This window comes from Macrobrachium rosenbergii, chromosome 17 (assembly GCF_040412425.1).
Source record: "Macrobrachium rosenbergii isolate ZJJX-2024 chromosome 17, ASM4041242v1, whole genome shotgun sequence".
Taxonomy (NCBI): Eukaryota; Metazoa; Arthropoda; class Malacostraca; order Decapoda; family Palaemonidae; genus Macrobrachium; species Macrobrachium rosenbergii.
In genome coordinates, this window is record NC_089757.1 from 13,051,000 (window position 1) to 13,073,489 (window position 22,490).

A 22,490-nucleotide genomic window follows, 5' to 3' on the forward strand; every position below is an offset into this window, starting at 1 on the left:
CGAGGGCTGTTTGTATCAGTTGTAAAACATTATAGCCTAAAGTTACAGAGATGTCGAAAGCCTGATGAGAGGAATGCATCGTAACTTAACCCACTGTAAGCCACTGTGTCCTGTTATCTGGCTGGAGTTGAATCTCTTCCTCCCAACTAACCTGACTTAGAGCACAGTAAGCCAGAATACATAACCGGAATGCTTTCTAACTTAACCTAAGCCATGTGCGCTGTCTCCAGGATCCAGATCTAGGCCTAGTGCACCATAGGCTAAGTCCTAAATTTGAAATACAGAAATTTGTTTGAGCCAAACATTCCACACACGCTTTCCCAACTGGTTGCCTTTGCTTCTTCCTTAGCACTAGGCCTATGCATTTTTGCCTAGAGACTCCCCAAGAACAAGAGCATATGCTAGCATAGATTTATGGCCAGTTTAAACTAAAACATCAAGTCTAGTCCTAGTTTCAGTATAATGAAAAAAATTCAACCAGTTTATTTCTGGAGAATCGTTTTTCAGTGGAAAGGATTATTGCATAATGAACAGTAGTTTGACAACATCTGTAATTTAAATTAGGCTAATGCTCCTGTCAGCACTTCTTGTATGTGGGGCAGCCATTGTTAAATTTATAAAACTATTATGAAAAATGACAGGCCTGTGTATGAAGCATCCAAGTACTTTTGCATAAAAATGTATGAAATCTTAACTGGTTGGAAATGGTAGGTATCTTCTTTGAAGACCTATGAAATGCCCATTTTTTCAAGGAAAATTGCTTAAAAATTATCACATGAGTCTTATATGCAAAGTTGAGTTATCTGGTGGTTAATGTATACCTGGACGACGTACGTTACCAGTACTTATACCTGTCAAAGTCCATAGGCTAATGCAGGAATATTCTTTATTTAAATATCATTATTGTCATTATTACAGTAGAGTATTACTATAGTAGTTATTATTGGTAATTTAATTAAAAAATAAGTTTCTGTAATGTTCAGTGTTAGGAGATGAACATCGTTTCTTAGTCTCCAAATAAAAAAATTTAAAAAGTAACCATCTCTGAGCTTGTATGTGTGCTCCCATCCATTTATGCTATACTACCACATATATCTTATTGTTTTTACATACAAGCATCTTCAAGCTTTTGAAATAGATTTTAAATGTTGGTGACAATGTTAATGCAACCCCTTGGCATTTGGGAGGAGGCGTGGAGGATGAAGTTCATCTGAGGAAACTCATGACTTGACAACTGCAGCACAACAAGACAACCCCCAACAGACAAAGCAGAATGTCACTTGTAGACATGCCACAGCACATGTCTGAATAAGGGGCCAATCTTTACACAACTCACAAGTCACTTTAGGCTGATCCCCTACATAAAAGTCTCTGTTATATGTTTATGTTGTCCTTTTTTAAGGACAACACAATTGTATTACAGGACTTGCTGTCCTTACCCACAAAATAAAAGACAAAAAAAAAATCATGTGACAGTCAGCACTTAATACTAAAATGTGAGAACAAAAACACAAAATTTCCTGTGATAGAATGTAAAGAACCATAGTTAATCTTTACTGTGGCAGGGGCCACACAGGAAGTAAATACATAAAGAAAATGTTACTGAGCAAACATTAAACCTAATTAGAGCAAGGCATGGGTAAAGAATTACGCTTACAACCCCTCACATCTCATAATAAAAAAGCCCCTAACTAGAATTAATGTGAACATGAAGTCTGTCACTCAACTATTTGGAAGTTGCTTGGCAAAAGTGAGAAAACTTCAGATGCAAAAAGCACAGGAAATAAAAATTGCAGCAGGCTACTCACATTAGTGCAGTAACATGCTATAGATAGTTGCCAAGGCACAAGATAACAGAACACAAATAGATCATTAAATACCAGGCATCATATTATGAGAATGAGCAGGTGAGATGAAAATGCATGAATAATGATAATCCATGAAAGGCAGAACACAAAAACCAAGAGGAAATGCTTGGTAATCTGGTGACGAGCAGCAGCATGTCTTGATGAGCATGGCACACGTAAGAATGAATAGCATGGCTTCATGGACCCAGTTTAGTTGGTTAGGCATGCATGACCCACAGAATTAAGGCTATTTATGATTGATGGCTTAATAACAACTGATAGAGGTTTTCTTGTATGATTTGAACATATTTTTTGCAATTTTTTCTTTGCAACTATATGCAAATGCATCTTTTAACACTGATTTATACTGTATGTTACTTTCAGGGCCAAAAACCTAGAGACGATGGGTTGTTGTGGTGAAAACAGAAATCCTGCCCGGGAGGAGGATAGGCGACCAACAGATGTGCTGTGGCTTGTCATATTTTTTCTATTTTTAGCTCTTATGGTAAAGTCAGAAATCTTTAGACCAATCAGTATTTGGAGCATGAAATAATATTGAGTACCAATTACAGTATTTTGGTTAGATTTCCATGGTGTAAGATTTGGCAAAAATATTTATATATTTGGATGTTAGTTCGGTGCTGTTTGGTTGTTTTCTACACATTGTTTCACACAATTTTAAGTTTAATGAAACAGCCTCTAAATGGGAACTCTAACAGGACCAGAAAACTATTATTGAGGCATGTGATGAGATTGTACCGTTGTTTTCCCTTCAACTAACTTTATGCATTCTTGTTTCATACTCTGAACATTTTATCTCGTTCACTTTGTTCATTCTTATTTTTTTCAGATATTTATTGCAGCCTTTGCTTTGGTTTATGGAAACCCATTACGCTTAGTCAATGGCTATGACAGTTTTGGAAATGTGTGTGGCAGCAGTAATGACCTTGTGGTTGATCAAGAAAATGGAACAGAAATGTTTTTAGGATACGATGCAACAGATCTCAAGTAAGTCTTGTGTTCAGTGCAGTATATTACTGGTTCTTTGATAATTTCATGATTCTGCACACAGAAGCAAACCATAGCTATATATGTGCCTTAACAAGTTAATGCCTAACTGGTTGTTAGTTTCTTAAGTTCTTGAGGAATCAGTTTTTGCTGGCTGAAAATTAATTGAAATTGTGTGGACATGTGATAAGGAAAGGAGAAAACAGGCAGTTGATAGTTATGGAAGTGTCTGAAGGCCAGTTGCTGCCATGGAAAGGTCTAGATCAGAATGAAAGGACACATGGAAATCCAAGCAGTGTTCACAAGATAGGAGAGAGTGGAAAGAACTTGTCAAAGATCTAACCTCATACAGTTAAAACCTGACATTAAAACTAATGACCACAATGAAGTTTATTCTCTATTTATCTGCTTTTATATGATACTGGATACAAGGGTGTCCTACCAGAAATTGACTTTCATCTCCCCAACTTATTCTGTAGGCTTTTGACTTCAGGGCAGTTTGGATATGTATATAGCTTAAGAGAGTTTTATCACTGTCCCTTAGTGAGCCCCTGGTCCAGGTGGTAGTACATCAGTTAAGGCCCTGAGCTCAGGATAGGAGCAACTGCTGCCTTATAGGCAACATCTCTTTAGGTAAACACTACATCCACAGCTGAAAAATATGGTTTTGCTCAGAAATGCTGTACTAGAAGTAGAAATGATTGGCAGTCAAATTATGGATAGGTTTAAGGCGTTGGTTGCTTTATCTCCTCGGCTTCAGCTCTGGATGCGTGGCAGATGATGCTACAAGGAACTGGCTGTCCTTTAATGTATTTAGCCAGTGAATCTTCCATGGATTTTGTCACATAAATGGGTAGGCGCAATTTAGAAATGGTTGTCAGTCCTGGCCATATTGGGTTGCTAAGAATCTTCCAGTTTATAAACTGAAAAAGTGGAATTGGAATGTAAGAGCCCTGAATCAGAATGAACAGATATAATGGCTGGTTACGAACCTCAATACAAAGAAATCGGAAATGAGAGATTGGAAAATGTCAGTGTGTATATTTATTGAGGAAGAGCAGGTAGAATTGACTGATGAGTAGACAGCATCTTGATGCCAAGTGTAGAAAAAGCACTGCCTGACTTGAGAGGTGTGAGCAGTAGATTACCACTGGCAAGATTTAAATCAAAACAGCTACATGAGTATTATAGTGTGCTGCGCTCCAGTGATTGGACTCAGAAGAAGTAAGAAATAGAATTTATGTCAATAGATGAAATACTGTAACGTAAAAAGGTGTGAGAAATGTTTGTCATACGAATGCAAAAGTTGGGTGGAACAGTGAAGTTGCAGAGGATGTATTGGGTGAAGAAAGCCTGGGGAAACTGCAAATAAAAATGGGGTGCAGTTTATTAGTTTTTGTGCTGCCAGTAATTGGTAATTTTTATATAAGTAACTTACGCAGTAATTACCTAGCTAACAATTTCTTGCCTCAGCAGCTAGAAAATTTTAAAAATTGGCTAGTAACACTTCACAGTACCAAAAACTACTAGCAGACAACCTCATTCTATTTCTGCCGACGTCTGGGTAACACTGAGTGTTGATGGCAGCTGTGTTCTGAAATTCGTTGGTCGGAGACTGGAATTAGGTAAAGGATTATCTCTGATTTCGGGTAGCCTTCAAGTTTTCAGCTTTCAGGACAGTGTTTTATTGTTTTGTTATTAATGGGTCTGATTCAAGTTTTTTATATTTCGCTGCAGTAGCGAATTCACAGTCAAATTGTTTAACTACTGGTAGCATAGTTTAATGCACTACCTCCCTTACAGGTTAACATAATACTGTAATGTAAACATTACCTTCGTTGCCAAACTAATTCTTATGTTCGAGGCGTGGTACAAGTAACGTAATAATGCAAACATTGCATGAGTTGCCTTTTCCAAATAGTGTAATACAGGTATTGCCCTACTTACGGTGGGGTTAGGTTCCAAAAACCCATTGTTTGTTGAAAAAATTCGAGATATAGCCTAGACTACACTAGGGTAATCCATACCACATCTACACATATGGTAGCCTAGTCTACACTACTCTGTACATATACAGTATAGTAATTATTAGTGTCAGCTAATTCTCCAGGTTCAGTGCAGATTGACTTATGATAATTCAGTATAAAGAGAAATTGAATAACAAACAAGGCTTAGCCTACACTATGGTATATTGTATACATATACAGTAGCCTAGCCTACATTATACTGTACTCTATATTCACATACTGTATTAACATCGTATTACACAAACATCAAGATAAGGAATGTGCATATTTTCCTTGGATCTTTTAAAAAGTTATGCTTTACTACACTGTATCCCATAATATTGTATATATTCTCTAGTGATCAATGTTTTGGTTTGGAAATCGATTACTTGATAAGTTTATTTTGCTGCATTTAACTCAGTTCAGAGAGCTTTCTTGCTTCTAGTTAGAGTAAATGAATCTCTAGCTACTTTATATGGGACAAGGATATTTTTCATTATACGAAGTGTTTTTAAGTCAAAATATAGCTTGAATACGTCTCGTTGTGAAATTAACTTAGCTTTTTTTATAATTAATAAATGACATTAGTGGCTGGCCATTTGGGGGCATGTTTGTTTTGTGTAAAAAAAATCAAGATTCCGTTCGCTATTTTCTCTTGATTTCATCAGAATACGAGCTTTATGTATTTATCTTTTATCGGTGTGAAAACAGCAGTAATGTGTGTTCTTTCATGCCCAGTAATTTTGATTTAAAATACTTTCTCTCCAATTTTATTTACGGTCAAGTTTCATCCATGTTGCCGATGCACAATAATTTATAGTCATAAGCAGCGTGAACATTGTTTTCTCAGCTTCAGCTACAACTTGCAGCCTAAATTTAGCAGTATATTTCCTTGCCGATCTTTTCTCCAAAGCGAATAAGGGTATAGTGTAAAAATATATCAGTCCTGAAGGACTTGAACCGTGCTTCAGGGACCGAAGGAACAAGAGTCTTCGCCATGAAATCCGAGACAAAATCGATCCCCGTCCCCTCGAGTGCTTAACATCGAAAGAAAGTCCGTGCAGTTCGCCAACTCTCTTCGCCGATGCCAGCGACAGCAAGAAGACAGCCTTGAGGGTCAGATCCCTGTCTGACGACTCTCGTAAAGGCTCGTAAGGTGCACGAATCAGACTCCTTAGAATGAGAGTCACATTCCATGCAGGGGGCCTGAGATCCTTGGGTGGGCAAGACCTTTTGAAGCTTCTCATCAGTAGGGAAATCTCGAAGGAGGAGGAGATGTCTACTCCTTTCAGCTGCAAGACTAGGCTGAGTGCGGCACGGTAGCCTTTTACAGCTGAAACGGAGAGAAGCTTCTCTCAGCGAAGGAAGACGAGGAAGTCCGCGACCTGCTGAACAGTAGCTCTGACTGGAGAGATACCCCGTCCACGACACCAACCACAGAAGGCATACCACTTTCCCTGGTATACCGCTGCGGAGGATCGTCTGAGGTCCCCGGACATCTCCGTTTCTGTGCGACACAAAAACCCTCTCACTCACAGGAGATGCTGGGTAACCTCCAGCGGTGAAGACACAGGGACTGCACTGCCTGGTGGTACCACTGTACGTGGGGTTGACACAGCAGGTTGAGCCAGGGGGGGGGATCTCTCTCGGTGCCTCGGAGAGGAGAGCTAGCAGGTGGGTGCCACCAGAATAATTCTGAGATTCGGAGTGATCGCTGATCACTCTGCGAATCAGACAGAACGGAGGAAAGGCGTAGACGTCGAGGTTGTCCCACGGGTGCTGGAATGCGTCCTCCTCAGCGGCCCATGGGTCTTGCACGACAGAGCAGAAGACCTGGAGTTTTCTGTCGTGCCAGGTGGCAAACATGTTGATGATTGGACACCCCCACAGGTCGAACAGCCTTTCTGTGACTGCCGAGTGAAGGGACCATTCGGTTCCGATCACCTGATTCTGGCAGCTGAGCTTGTCTACCACGACATTCCTCTTGCCTGGAATGTACCTGGCTGACAGCTCTACTGAGTGAGCCACGGCCCACTTGTGCACCTGCATCGTCAACTGGTGGAGCGGGAGGGATACTAGGCCCCCATGCTTGTTGACGTATGCCACTCCTGTGGTATTGTCGCTCATCAGTACCATGGAGTGTCCCATCACTCAATCCTGGAACTCTTGGAGAGCCAGGAAGGCTTCCTTGAGTTCCAGGATGTTGATGGGAAGGTGCTTGTCATCTCGGTGCCACAATTCTGAAGTCAGCAACTCCTCCAGGTGTGCGCCCCATCCCTCGGTCAATGCATCTGACAACAGCAGCATGTATGGAGGGGGAGTATGCAGGGATACTTCTATCAAGAGGTTCCTGTTGTCCGTCCACCAGCGAAGGTCCTCTCTCACCTCCTCGGAAAGAGGGATGAGAAAGGACTGGGGGTCTTGGGACTGGGACCAATACTCCTTTATTGTCCATTGTAGAGACCACAGGTGAAGCTGCCTGTGAGGTACCAGCTTCTCCAGCGACAACAGGTGACCGATGACGACTTGCCATTGCTGGGCTGGCTGTTCCTGTCGAGACAGGAACAGCTGTGCTGCCTGCCTAAACCTGCTGATACGAGAGTCCAAGGGAAAGACTTTCGCTGCTGCCTTGTCTATCAGCATGCCCAGGTACTTTATCCTCTGCTTGGGGATGAGATCCGACTTCTCGAGATTCACCATGATCTCAAGATCGCAGCAAAACTTGAGGAGCCGATCCCTGTCCTGCAGCGACTGCGAGCGGGAGCTGGCCAGGACGAGCCTCTTGGCCACTGCCTGGTAAACAAGCTGGTCGCTGTCATGGGCTCGATGCTTGTCCACCACAGCGTCCACCTCAGCAGTCTACAATAGCCGAAAGCAAACTAGAATGTTTACATCCGGGCAGGCGGTACTCCCGCCTCCCGGACGGTAGTTAACTGCCTAACCACCTTGCTCGAAAGTTCAACGGCCGTTTCCAGCCTACGCTGAAAGTAATTGCTAATGTAAAGGACCAACGGTTTATATATCGTGTCGGAACAAATGCGATACAAGTAGTGCTTGAGTTACGATAATTAGCGTTATGGTAATTCGATTTTGTGATGGGGTTAGCAATTAATACCAATACAACAATATTTAGAAAATATTTTTAAATGCTGTGCGGGCGCAGGCAGCACCCTACAATCAGGCAGCGAGAGAGACCAACTTACAATATACCAACTTCATTTCCTCCATCTCTTTATTCCATGTAGTTAAAAAAGTAAAAGACAATGATAAAATTATTGTTAGTACCATTATAATCTTGCGTAAATGCGAACAGCCATAAACAACCGAACAAGAAACTGTAGTTTTGCTAATAACTGAATCGGATAACAACTGTTTTGCTTGTATTTCAACCACCGTACAGTTAAACAATTACCGTAGTTATAGGACTGATATATTTTTACACTCTACCCTTATTTGCTTTGGAGAAAAGATCGGCAAGGAAATATACTGCTAAATTTAGGCTGCAAGTTGTAGCTGAAGCTGAGAACACAAAGTTCATGGTGCTAATGACTATAAATTATCGTGCATCAGCAACATGGATGAAACTCAGCCATAAATAAAATTGGAGAAAAAGTATTTTAAATCAAAACTACAAGCAGTCCCTGGTTATCAGCGATACGGTTTTGCGGGTCTTGTCTAGTGACAAAAATCAGCGATTTTTGGCACTGATATGCACTGATTTCCGCTTATCGACGCCAATAATCTGGTATTGGGGCTGATACATACCTAACAGAGGCACCAATCTCCGGTTATTGATGCCAATAAGCACTGAAAATCGCTTATTTGTGGTTATTGGGGATTTTCACTTACCGTCACGTCATCGGAGCGGAACCCCTGCCGATAACCGGGGACTGCCTATTCTAGGTACAAATGGCAACAGTTGATTTCCAACTAACAGGATAATCTTAAGACAAGATTAACCAGCGAAATGCCATGGAAGGAAGAGGTTTCTCTCGATGATGAAGTAGTACAGAATCTTTTATTTGGAAGTGATATTGATAGTAGTAGATCTGAACTATCGGATAGTTCTGATAGTGACAGTAGTGAATATCGTGGTGTTTATTATATTGTAGTTATAGACAAACCTACTTTACCCAATGCAGCAAGAAGGGACGTGTGCTTAAGAATATTATAAAATCCACGTCAGATGGTGAGTGAAAACCGGGACTTTGAACAAGTACTTTCGTAGTTTATTCTACATTTTCAAGTTCTCATTGAATACAAAAGAAGTTGACAGAGCGTTATATACAAAAACAGAAGGGGGGGCGGGGTTACAGTTTGTTAATCTGGGCAGCATGTTCTTTATACAAAAAAGACAGGGACAAAGGATCAAGGGATAATCTAAGGTGGAGATAAACATTCCTGTTGGACGTAGCTTCAGTAAACACAGTTTCTAGCAGATTCCTTTTCCGATGGTCATTGACTTTGTATATTTTCGTTGACTTATCCCAGTTCATTGCATGGCCTGTCTTAAGCCAATGATCTGCAATGCCATTATTTCATAAGCCTCTTGAAATGGCATATTTGTGTTGAGAGCTTCATACTTTTAGTCTGTGATTTGTGACCAATATAAATCTTATTACATTTTTTGCAAGGAATACTTTATACAGTATTGTTTGAATTGGGCAGGCTATTTGTAATTAGTTTGTTTCTCAAAATATTATATTTAAATAAATACTAAGTTAATATCAATAGTTTCTAAAATGAGCACTGCAGGAATGAAATTAGAATGAAATAATAAACAGAGAATATTCTTAATAAGTTCTTTGTTAATATTGGTTGGATTGTAATACAGTATGTCTTTTTTGCTTTATTTTTACAAAGTTCTAAAAAATATGGGTGGTAACATAATGAATCTCCTATTTTATCAATAATTTTAAATTCCTCTTCCAAAAATTCAGGACTACAAATTCTTAAGATACATACTGGAAAATGTTGGCACCTTAATTTGTTTAGCATGGTTAGAGTAAAAATGAATATGTGACAAATTATTCATGGATTTCCTATATACAGTACATTAAAACAAAAATTTGTGTTATTTCTAATAACTAAGACATCCAAAAATTGCATACAATTATTTTCTTCATATTCTAATGTGAATTTTATGGATGGTAAAAGGTTATTAATTGTCTGCAAGAAATCAGGAATATTTATATTTTCTTTTACTGTACAGAAACAGTCATCTACACATCTAACCCAAAACACCTTAGAGAACAGATTTTTTGGAACAAGTATAGACTCAAAGAATTCTGTGTAAATATTAGACAAAAGTGGCGAAAGAGGGTTCCCATAGCCATACCAAATATTTGTTCATAACAATTACCATTGAAAGTGAATTTACAATTTTATATACAAAGGGATATCAAATTAATAATAACATTGGTAGGTAATTCTAGATTATAGATTATACAAGCCTAGATGTTGTGATAAATATTGAAGTAAGTCATCAATGGGAACTTTAGTATATAAAGTTGTTACATCAAAACGGGTTAATTTGTCAGTACTAGATAATTCAATATGGGAAAGTCTAACACAGAAATCAACAGAGTTTAATCAACAGAGTTTTGTAAATGGGAACTTGAAGTAGTACCCAGAATAGGTGATAGTAATTTAACTAGATATTAGAAAGTTTATAGCTAATAGAACCGGTTGAACTGATAATGGGGCCGAATAGGAAAATCTCGTTTATGGGTTTTGATTAATCCGTACACGTAAGGTAAGGGTGGGCCAATCGTTGACACTTTCAAGAGGCTTATCAAATAATGGCATTGCGGATCATTGGTTTAAGACAGGCCATGCAATGAACTGGAATAAGTCAACGATAATCTACAAGGTCAACAACCATTGGAAAAAGAATCTGCTAGAAACTGTTTATTGAAGCTACGTCCACCAGGAATGTTAACCTCCACCCTAGATTATCCCTTGATCCTTTGTCCCTGTGTTTTTTGTTTAAAGAACATGCTGCCCAGATTAAGAAACTGTAACCCCGTCCCCCCCTTCTGTTTTTGTATATAAGGCTGTCAGCTTCTTTTGTATTCATTGTGAACTTGAAAATGTAGAATAAACTACGAAAGTACTTGTTCAGAATCCCGGTTTTCACTCAACTTCTGATTTGGATTTTATAATAAAAACCTACCTTAGACAATCTTTTGACTTCAGGTTTTATCAGAGATGATCATTGAATCTGAGGCAAGATTGTCAAGCACCAGAGATGGTATTGAGTAAACAAAGAAAACTTGATAAAATTTGCAAGTGGAAAACCATTGGAGAATCAGCTTGTAAAAAAATGATTGCTCTGAAACTTTTATTGAAGTTATTAAATTCACATTTTCTACAGAATGCCAAGTCTATTTTTCATTTGTTTCATGAGGTTTTTCCACATTAAATATTTGGCTAAGAACAAACATTCAAGGTTTGTAATAAAGATTTTCATACTGAATAACAAAAATCTTGTTAATTTACTCGATGCTTTGAGAGGTATCACACTGAAAAAAATCACCAATAAAAGCCACATAATTCAATACAGTATTTGAATAATTACCTACATATTTGCATATTTTATCATTACTATAATAAAACAAAATAATAACCTAATAGTACAGTGTAGTATTACAACAGTAATGAAAATAACAAAGAAGCAAAATACAAATATAAAAGGAAGAAAATTAGTCAGTTAAACAATTAGCAGGACACTGGTCTCGTCACTAGTGGCGAAATAGGCTCGCAGCGAAAGGGTTAATGTAAATAACTTGAGATTTAGGCAATATACTGAAGCTGCAGTAGTTGTTGATCCAGTTTGCTTAAAAAAATTGCTCTCCATTGCAGTGTGTGTTTGCCTGCAACCTGGTGAGGGGTGTAAGTGTCATAGATAACATGATGACCATTATAATACTATATATGGGTAACTGAAATAGGGTGGGTGAGAAGTTGGAGTTTGACCAGGAATTTGTGTGCTCTGCAGTTGTCAGTTATTTCTGTTGAAGATAATTACACTGTATATTAACAGTACTAAAGAGCATATGTAGAATATAATATAACTTCACTTTTGTGAATATCAAGACTATCCGCTCCCCACCCCTCACACCCCAAAAAGAATTTGCTGACAACTGAATGGAAAATGCCACCCCTTGGCTAAAGTCCATGACGTGAATTCTACGTAACTGTACCTGCTGGCATTTGTATATTGTACTGAATCACAGTAATGGTCTGTAAATTGAACACAGTATACTGGGCCATGTTAAAGATAACCATACAGAAGAAAAATTATTTTGAAAAGTACTATCTGAAGTTAACATTGAGAAAGTATTCTGTTGTTTATTTAAATAATATGATGCTGATTATAAACAATACTATTTGATATCATTGATGTACATATAACTTTTATTTATCATGAAATTAGCCACAGTGAAGTATATTCAAAACAAAGAAAACAGGAAAGCTTGTGTTCCTTTTACCAACTGATAATTCTAGCATACAGTACTTAATTTTTTTGCTAAGTATGACAGGTTAGTCAGGTGGATACATTCGTTCCGTTGTTTGTTAAATCTAGCATACTTATGGGATTATTGTGTTAAATATGGAGTATTTTTATTTTTGCCGGGTTCAGCGGCATCCAGGAAGTAACAAAAACCAATAAAATAAGTTGAGGTCCATTCTGTATACCTGAGCCCTGTACCTTTTGACTTATCGCCAGGTAAAAGGTGTGTATTTATTGGGTTGATAGAGTAAGGATATACATTATCTGATATTTATGTTCAGTAGTTTTGACCTAGGTTTTTACTAGGTTTTATTTTATGTAAAGAATTTTACTTTTTAAGTAAGGTATCCGAAATTTGTTTTGCAAATGAGATAGCAGAACTATTGCCTCAAGCCATGTGGCCTTTTATTCCTCTGTAACTTATTTACCTGTAATATAATCCTCCTCCTCAATATGGAATTGTTGAAAAGAAGGTTTGTGAACATAAGGATAAAATTCCTATATTTTATGTTCTACCATTTGTATATAAACAGCTGCTGTGGTCTTCAAATTTATATTGTAGTTCTCTTGTTTTTTCTTTTACAGGTATGTGTTCTTTTTTGATGTACTGAACCTCAACAGGTCATTGAAAATATGTGTGAAAGAGTGCCCCGACCGAACACTGTCAACACTGCAGGATATTCATGATTTTTATAATCGTACAGGCTCTGGTCTTTGTAGGTGAGTCAGTCTTCTGGTTAACCTAATGAATAAAATTTTTAGGTAGAGCTACATGATATGGATAGGAACAATACACCATTCATTCCTTTCTTGGAAATTAATTGAAAACTGTTCTCAAAGCATATGTAAGATTATCAAATTCTTACACATGAAAGTGTTCAGTGGTAATGAAGTTAAAAGCTACTGCAAGATTGCAAGCATGTAAAACAGTCATAATTTACTAGTACAGTAGTAATAAGTGGTTACATGCTGCAGTTTTTAATTAATTAACCTGAGCATAAAACATATTTGAAGAGCAATACTGTCCTCTTTACCGAAAGCTTTTGTGCTATACCTGATCAATTGATTATAAAGAAAAAATACCTTATAATCAGTCAACTCCTGTAGTCTTTCAAGCAAAAAGGTCCTTTGGAGTGTGGTTATCAACAGCTTACTTCAAAGTGAGTGTGCATAGTCGCGTCAAAGTGCACTGACTGAATAAGCCTATAACTGAGAAGACTAAAAAATCTTGTTGCATTATAAAAAATTGCTTCATCCCCATCCCCCCACCTTTGCTTTTTTGCCCTTTCTCTTTTTCTTTTTAAATCCAAAAGGTAATGTGCAGTGCAGCTTAATGCCCTTACGGCTCACCCCTTCCCACCCATAAACTGTGGATAGGGAAGGAGGAAAGTTGGAATGTAACTAGGAAGAAAATAATAGAGCTGCCTCTTCAAGGAAGAATGATTACAATGGTTAGGGAAAACAGCAGTGATAAAAAAATTCCCAATTGGATTCCCATTTCCAGAGAGCTTATATGGAATGAGATGGCCTGACGGTTTTACAAGGCTGCCTGAAAGGAAAAATTCTTCTCTTGGACTCAGGGGAAATGTCCAAAATAGTATCTGTAGAAAAGAGAGTGAAGCCCCTTGTAGCAGAAGGGAAGAGGACCGAAAGATAAGGTATGATTAGAATCACTTGAAAAATAAATTGCCTTAGATTCAGTTTCTGAAAAGGGAGACAAAGAAGATCTCGAGTATGAAGTAATATTTCAGAATGAGAGAAATAGATATAGCATAAAGCATTAATAAATGAGATGAAGAAAAGAATTTACAATACACCCAATTTTTTACAGGCAAGTTTAGTCATTTGAAAAATTTTATCTTCCTGAGACAAGTGACAAGTTACTTCACACCCAAAGTTTGATAAAAGTGATCGATTTGATACTTGAAGAATTAGACAGGAAAAGAGAGAAATAAAGAGAAACTATATCATGAAAGCATTAACGTTGACTTAGTTAGGGATCAAGATCAGAGTTAGTAGATGAGGATAGGGTAAGTGCAATCAGCTGGAGTGGGCAGAGAGTGTGAAGAAAGAATAAGGCAGGTTGAAGAAGACCTCATGCCACACTTAGCCTGATGCCTGTGGATTGGGCCCTCAAAGGACATCTACACATGTGTAACTCACAAATTGACCCTTTATCAATTTTCTACCCCTTCTTGTTTTGTCATGACTGACCTTTCATTGTTAACACAAACTTGGCATTGATTTTGATTACTTGTAGAGCAAGAAGTAGGTGAAAGTCTTGTCAAGCTCTGTTCTTAGTGCTTGGGTCCAGTCTTGACAGATTGACAACTCTCAAGGCTCTAGGAGTATTGTATTTATCTTGGCCTAAGCTCTAGGCCAGCTTATAGAGTAGGAGTTCATTTTTCCTTGAATTGTAGGCACAGGAAATTACAGTAACAGAATTCAGTAAACAAAATTTCCTAACTAGAATAGTAACCATTCTCCTTTAATCTCTTCCAGCCAGTGCTTGAATGTAGAGTCCTGTAAGTGTTTTATAAAGAATAAAGAATGAAGCCTCTTAGAGAATTTATAATCATATGAGAAAAAGCCAAAGCAAACAGAAAAATTCAGACCATATTCAAAGCTGATGTGTTACCGCTACCTTTTTGAGATTGAAAATCTGTCTACATTTCTTACATTGAAGCTATATCCATAACTGAAATCACACATATACTTGAAAAATCTACCTTTGGCGGCCAAGAGAAAATGACTAAATGGCTGAAATCAGTAATAACACTGTTATGAAAGTGTCTAAGTAAGACATCATGGACTGTGTGGAGCACAAGGAATGTGATGTCTGGAAAGTGATAAACCACTTGACAGAACCACAGCAAATACTGTATTGCAATACACTCCCTGAACACCTGAATTAGCCCTGGTCACCTACCAGCCCGAACTACGTCCCCATAGCTATTACCCACTAAGTGGGTAATAAACTGTCAGCGTTACCAACGCTTACAGGAAAGTCTTATAAAATGAGTTACCTGAAGTACCATTGGCAACACTGCTGCAAGTCCCGGCCAAGTGAGGCCAAGATCCCCAATTACTTTTTGTTCGCCATGCTGTGTGGGTGTGTCCCACATCAGGCGAACTTTTGGTCATTTAGCCCGACCCCCATTTAAGAATTTGGACATCAGACCACGATTTGGACTGTTTTCAACGCATTTTCTCCTGGATGGATACTTTATTGACAGGATTTGGAACTTCTCTCTTGATTTTGACTTTGGGATCGGTACTCTGGACTCGTTTGGATAAGTCAAACAAGAAGACGTCGCCATCTGCTGGCGCTGATGCTTCCACTTTGTTTCCATCTTCGACGACAGAGCCTTCTTTTGCTGGAGATGCTGACGCTTGTTGGTCCTACACGTCCTGCAAGCGTAGGATGAGTACCCTCAAACACGATCAACATTCTGTTTGTATTTTATGTAGGAAGATATAGTGTAGTATCAGTCAGATAGGCAGCGAGTCTTGGTCGGTAGATCAGATGGAAGAATTATTCAAAATGTTAGAGGACAAGTTACTAGCTGAGTATGTCTAGTCTATTTTTTCTAGCTTTATGACTAAATTAACGGAAACTAGAGACAAGGATAGTAGTAATAGTGCTGTAGATACTAATCGTTCTTTTTCAGCCCCCCTGCCTGTTCCAGAACCAGCCCTAACGGGTGCCAGGGGTCATGGAGAACCGCAAACCTCGAAGGTAGGATCTGCCGGCCCCCCTGGCGCGGAGCAGGCAGTGTTGACAGCAGGTTTCCCCCTTCCCTCTAAAAGCGTAAGTTCTAAGGTGGATTTAGAATTAGGAATCACTCAGAAGGGTAGGAATTCTAATTTAGGAAGTATTGAGGAAAAGTAGTTGAATGTGGTCTTCTTTGGGTTCAGGTTTGGTTGGGGTCGCTAATGTTTAAGTCTCTCATTTAGATCAATTGTTGGTTTTATTTCGTGCTTTGTGCTCTGTGCAACAAAGGTTTTCAGATCCGTGGAGGGTCGTTCAGGTTTGGATTCTGATGTATCTGGTTCTGAATTTTTGTTTTCTTTGAATACTCCTTCTTCGAAGGTTGTTCCTTTTCCTTTGGGGGTTTAAAATTTCTTTCGTCTTGTGATGGTGGTAATTCTGGCGATCGAGTTTTTCCAGTATTCATGATCATGTCTTAAAGAATTTTCTGTTTGTTCATGACACTTACCTGCCAGATATATATATAGCTGTATTTTCTCGAAATCCGACAGAATTTCAAAACTCGCGCACACGCAGTGTGGCCAGGTGGTTAGTACTCATTCCCGCCGCTGGGAGGCGGGAATGTTGGGAACCATTCCCATTTTCTATTCAGATTTTCTCTGTCGCCGGTACTGTTAACATCTGTTACAGTACCTCCGCCTCTGGATTTCGTTAACTTGCTTATTCCCACTTAAGTATTCTCTTGACTTTTGGTTTTGATTCTTGGACTGTGGATTGGCACACGCTTTTTCTGGATTGTTGTGGATTTTGCTTATGACCTCTCTTTAACTATGTCTGGTTCTAGTTCTGCTAGTTTCGTGTATGTTGTATGAGTGATTGTAAGGTGAGGCTACATTTAAAGCTTTCGGTAGACCCTCACTCGGTTTGTTTGAGGTGTAGGGGGCATGTTTGTCTTATAGATGATCGATGTAAGGAGTGTGAACCTTTATCGGATGCGAGCTGGAAGTCTTATGATTCGTATGTTCGCAAGTTGGAGCGTGACAGGGTTAGGAGGTCTTCCTCCAGGAGTGTGTGCAAGAGTCAGGTTATTTCCTCTCCTGATAATCCTAACGTAGTTGATGTTGCACCTGTCCCTGTGGTTTTGCCTTGGGCCCTGATATTGTGTCTGTGGAGGGGTTGCCCTGGCGCAGATCATGAGTTCTATCCGTGCGCTCGAGAACAAAGTGACATCTCTCCAAAGTGCTGTGAAGTGTAGTGCTCCCCCCAGTGTTGTGGAGGGGGCGTCAGATCGGCCCCATAATGCTTCTAGGCCTGGACCGCTGTCAGACTCCCAGGACTCAGGGAGAAGGCATGTCGAAAGCCGCAAGAAGGTTACGGGGCTTCCCACCGATCTGACGTCCCTTCGGCAGTTCCTGTTGTCGCCTCCCAGGCTGCCAGAGATCGTAAGCCGCGGCATTCTTTTAGGGCTGCTTTTCGTCCTCCGAGGCGTCCTCCCCGCAGGGGTGGAATTCTCGTAAGGACTCTCGTCCTCTCAAGAGGAGTTGTGTTCAAGAGGACGCTTCGCCAGTCTTCTTCATTGCCGGCTAGTTATTTTGAAGCCTTTCCACCGCAGAAGAAGTCTAGGATTTCGTCTGATGAGGATGTTTCTGAGCGCCCCAGCCGCTTTATGGAGAGAACTTTTCTTGCTCCTGTGAAGAAGAAGGCGTCTCCCTCGCCCATCGTCTTCCCATAGGATTGTCTCTCCTCCCAGACAGGATTCTTCACCTTCTAAGAAGATTTTGTTGGAGATGCAGCGACAGTTGTCTTCTCTTATTGCAGAGAAGGACTCTGCTCCTCCCGTCGCAAGGACTTGACTTTGCCTGTCAAGAGATCAAGGAAGTCTCCTTCTCCTGCTCCGCTTTTTCGCGTCTCCTTCTCCTGTCGTCGCCTTGTCGCCCTGTTAGCTCTCTTGCTCCTCGCCGTGACGCTTCGCCAACAGGACGCCGCGAGCTTCTTCCCGTGACGCCGGGTCGCCGCTCTTCAGGACGCTTCTGTTCAGGACGCTTTCGACAGGACGCTCTTCCGGTTTTTGGACGTGACGCCTGGACGACGCTCTTCAGGACGCCCAGGACGCCCGCAGGACGCTCCTTCGGTTGCTCTTCAGGACGCCCGGAGCATTCTGTTTCATCTGAGAAAGAAGATCCCTTCTTCGGATTGGACCTCAAGGCCTTCAGCCCCTAAAGTGTTGGGTGACAGGTTGTTTTCTCCGGCTGTGGCGGGAGAGGTGTCTGCCGATTCGGATCCTGCTGGTGAAGTCGAGCTCTCGCCTGCTTCCTCTTCTTCGGACTACCAAGTTTTAACCAGCTTGCTTAAGGACTTGTTCGGGGACAAGTTTAAACCTTCGGCTCCTCTTTCTCCTCCTTCTCAGCTAGCTTCCTCCAAAGCTAGGAGAGCTCCTGGGTTTTTGAAGATGACTTCTTCGTTGGCGACCAAGAGGGCTTTCAAGAAAGTCAACATGTGGATGGAGGAACGGAAGTCCCATGGCAAGACCTCTTTCGCTGTGCCTCCGTCTAAGCTTTCAGGCAAGGCTGGTATGTGGTATGAGACGGGAGAAGATCTCAGCCCTAGAGTTCCTTCCTCTTCTCAAGGGGATTTTACCAGTCTTGTCGACGCTCCCGTAGGTCTCATCTGCCTACTGCAAAGGTTTCTTGGACCTTGTCAGAGACCGACCATCATCTCAAAGGTCTCTTCCGCACCATGGAGGTGTTTAATTTTTTGGACTGGTGCTTGGGAGCCTTAGATCTTAAGCTTCAAGCTCGGACTCTATTACTTTGGGGGAGCTCTCTAGTGTCCTTAACTGTATGGACAAGGCAGTTAGGGATGGATCTGAAGAACTGGCGTCTCACTTTGGTACGGGCCTCTTAAAGAAGAGGGCCTTGTTTTGTGACTTCACTGCTAAGTCTGTCTCTCCTCAAAGGGCAGAATTATTGTTCGCTCCCTTGTCCAACCATCTGTTCCCCAGTCCTTGATTCGGGACATTTCGCTAGTCTTAAGGAGAAGGCCACGCAAGACCTGTTGGCTCATTCTTCTAGACGTCCTCCAGCTCCTTCTTCTTCTTCTCGTCTGCTTCAGTTTTGTCCACCAGGAAGAAGAAGCCCTTTCGTGGAGGAACTTCTTCCTCTAGATCGTCTTCAGGAGGAAGAGGTTTCACCAGAGGAGCGGCCCTTTTAAAACCTAGGGAAAAAGTGACTTCTTTCACCTCCAGACACCTGTAGGAGCCAGGCTTTTATTTTTGGTGAAGCCTGGAGAACAAAAGGGGCGGACGATGGTCTCTAACTGTCTTAGAGAAAGGTTACAAGATCCCTTTCTCATGTTTCCACCCCTTTGCATCGTCGCCCAGGGATCTGTCGCCTTACCACCGAGAGAAGCAACAGATTCTTTTGGACCTCCTGGAGCAGTTGTTAGAAAAAGAGCCGTGGAACAAGTTCTGAAGTTGGATTCTCCAGGGTTCTACAACAGGCTTTTCTTAGTCCCGAAACAGTCGGGAGAGTGGAGACCAGTCCTAGATGTAAGTAGACTTGAATCGCTTTTTTATTTCAAAGGACAGATTCAAGATGGAAACGCCCTCAGTCGGTTCTAGGGGCCTTAAGACCAGGGGACTGGATGGTCTCTCTGGACTTACAAGATGCGATACTTCCATGTTCCCATTCATCCTCAATCAAGGAAGTACCTGAGATTTGTGCTGGGGGACGAGTCTTCCAGTTCAGAGCTCTCTGCTTTGGTTTGTGCACCGCTCCCATGATCTTCACGGTGATCATGAAAACGTTGCTGAGGTGGCTTCACCTGGCGGGTGTTCGGGTGTCATTCTACCTAGACGACTGGCTCATCACGAGCCTCTTCTCGGAGAAGTGTCTGGAGGACCTGACTTTCACACTGAATTTGAGTTCAAAGTCCCTGGGACTTCTTGTGAACCAAGAAAAGTCCCATCTGATCCCGACGCAGTCCATCGTCTATCTGGGGATTCAGATGGATTCAGTGGCTTTTCGAGCTTTTCCATCCCGAGGAACGCAACGGCTTTGCTTTTAAGCAAAAGTTTCGTCCTTTCTAGGGAAAGAAACATGCTCGGTGAGGGAATGGATGAGTTTGCTGGGGACCATTTCCTCGCTGGAGAAGTTTGTTTCCCTGGGAGGCTCCATCTCAGACCACTCCAGTTTTTCTTGGCGGAGAACTGGAGGGGACAAGGAGAATCTGGAAGAGATTTTGACGATATCTCCTGCTGTCAAGGATCATCTGAAGTGGTGGTTCGACCCCTTGAAGCTTGCAGAAGGGGTTTCTCTCAGCCTTCAGAGCCCCGACCTAGTGTTGTTTTCCGCCCAGCGTCAGGGAAGGGATGGGGAGCAACACTAGAGGGGGAGGAAGTGTCAGGCACCTGGAGAGGGGAACAGGTGTCCTGGCACATAAATCTCAAGGAATTGGGTGCTATCTTTCTGGCTCTTCAATTCTTCGAAGCCCAAGTTGCAGGCAGAATTGTCCAAGTCAATTCGACAATACCACAGCTCTAGCTACCTCAAAAAACAGGGGTACTGATCTCTAGTTCCCTGTTCATCCTTGGCAGGAGATCCTGCTCTGGACTCATGCTCGAGGGGTCACTATTCTCACGAGGTTCATTGCGGGAGTGGAGAATATCCGAGCAGACCTTCTCAGTCGGCAAAATCAGCTGCTACCGACCGAGTGGACTCTTCACAAGGAGGTATGTTTAGAGTTGTGGAGAATTTGGGACGCCCTCTAGTGGACCTCTTTGCGACACGTCCAGGACGGCAAGACTTCCTTTATTGCTCTCCTGTCCTAGACCCAGGAGCTTAGCCATAGACGCCTCCTCTGGGACTGGAAAGGCCTCGACCTTTACGCCTCCTCCCTTCAAGATCCTGGGAGAAGTGATAAGGAAGTTTGCAACGCCAGAAGGAGCAAGGATGACTCTAATAGCCCCCTTCTGGCCAGCAGCGGATTGGTTTCCAGAGACCCTGTCCTTCCTAGTGGACTTTCCAAGAACACTTCCATTGAGGGTGGAACTTCTCAGGCAGCCCCATTTACAAGGTTCCACCAAAACCTCTCCGCTCTGAGTCTGACAACATGCCTTCATTCAGACTATCTCAAAGTTGGCCAGAGCAAGAGGCTTTTCGAGATCTGTGGCAAAGGCCATCGCTAATGCCAGGAGACCTTCCAAAATGTCGGTCTACCAGTACAAGTGGTCTGTTTTTAGAAGATGGTGCAGAGTAAAGGAGTTTCCTCGTCCACGACCTCTGTACCACAATTAGCTGACTTCCTTTTTATCTTATCAAGGCATAAGAATAAACTGGCAGTCTCGACTATTAAGGGTTATAGAAGTATGTTATCGGCAGTTTTTAGGCACAGAGGCCTGAACTTGTGCGATAACAAGGATCTTCACGATCTATTAAGATCCTTCGAGACTGTCAAAATTCTCAACTCAGGACACCTTCTTGGAATCTGGATGTTGTCCTGAAGTTTCTTATGTCTAGTAATTTTGAACCTCTGTCTTGGCTTCCCTCAAAACGTCATTGAGGAAAGCTGTCTTCCCCTAACGGCTCTGGCGACAGCCAAGAGGATCAGTGAAGTGCAGGCTATTAGCAAACATATTGGCTTTAGGGGTCCTAATGCTGTATGCTCCCTAAATCCTTTGTTCTTAGCCAAGAACGAAAATCCTTCAAACCCTTGGCCCAAATCTTTTTGAAATCAAAGGTTTGACGGAAATACTTGGGCAAAGAGTCAGAAAGAGTCTTGTGTCCTGTCAGGGCTCTTAAGTTCTACTTAGCCAAGACCAAGAATACTAGAGGCCATGGACAATCTGTGGTGTTCGGTGAAGAGACCTGATCTTCCCATGTCCAAGAATGCCTTAGCATTCTTTTTAAGAAGTGTTATTCGAGAGGCTCATTCCTCCTGCCTAGAAGGTGACATGAGACTTCTGAAAGTAAAAGCTCATGAAGTTAGAGCTATCGCGACTTCGATGGCTTTCCAAAAGAATATGTCTCTGAATGATATTCTTGGTGCTACCTTCTGAGAAGTAATTCAGTGTTCGCTTCGCATTAGTTTTATGGATGTGAAGACGACATTTGAAGACTGCTCTTCGCTGGGACCATACGTTTCCGCAGACACTATGTTGGGAGAAGAAGGCAATACTCATCCTATCCTTTTAGGGGTTAGGTAGTATTTTTAATCTTGTTGTTGTTTATTTCTGGTTGTTGGGTGGCCATTGAGGTGGACATCCCAATTTTTTAGCCTATGCTAGGTTCTTTTACCTTAGATAGGGCGGTCAGGTGGTTGGTCGTTGCTCTTTTCCCCTCTCTGTATGGTAACATGATCTAGTCCTATTGTGGTCACGCCCCTGACAGGTCATCTGGATCTCT

General features: G+C 41.3%; 1 protein-coding gene across 5 annotated transcripts in view; it reads left to right on the forward strand.

The window, feature by feature from the left end:
• LOC136847744 (choline transporter-like 1) overlaps window positions 1-22,490 on the forward strand; it is a 97,101-nt gene that overhangs the window by 16,801 nt on the left and 57,810 nt on the right. For 4 of the 5 annotated variants that reach the window (XM_067119615.1, XM_067119613.1, XM_067119617.1 and 1 more), the window contains exons 2-4: window positions 2,232-2,352; window positions 2,698-2,855; window positions 12,963-13,097. In XM_067119615.1, the coding sequence (XP_066975716.1) occupies window positions 2,251-2,352; window positions 2,698-2,855; window positions 12,963-13,097 (395 nt within the window). In that variant the 5' untranslated portion in view covers window positions 2,232-2,250. Of the gene's footprint in view, window positions 1-2,231; window positions 2,353-2,697; window positions 2,856-12,962; window positions 13,098-13,880; window positions 14,036-22,490 lie in introns of those variants that run through there. The other variant, XM_067119618.1, reaches the window with a different exon arrangement.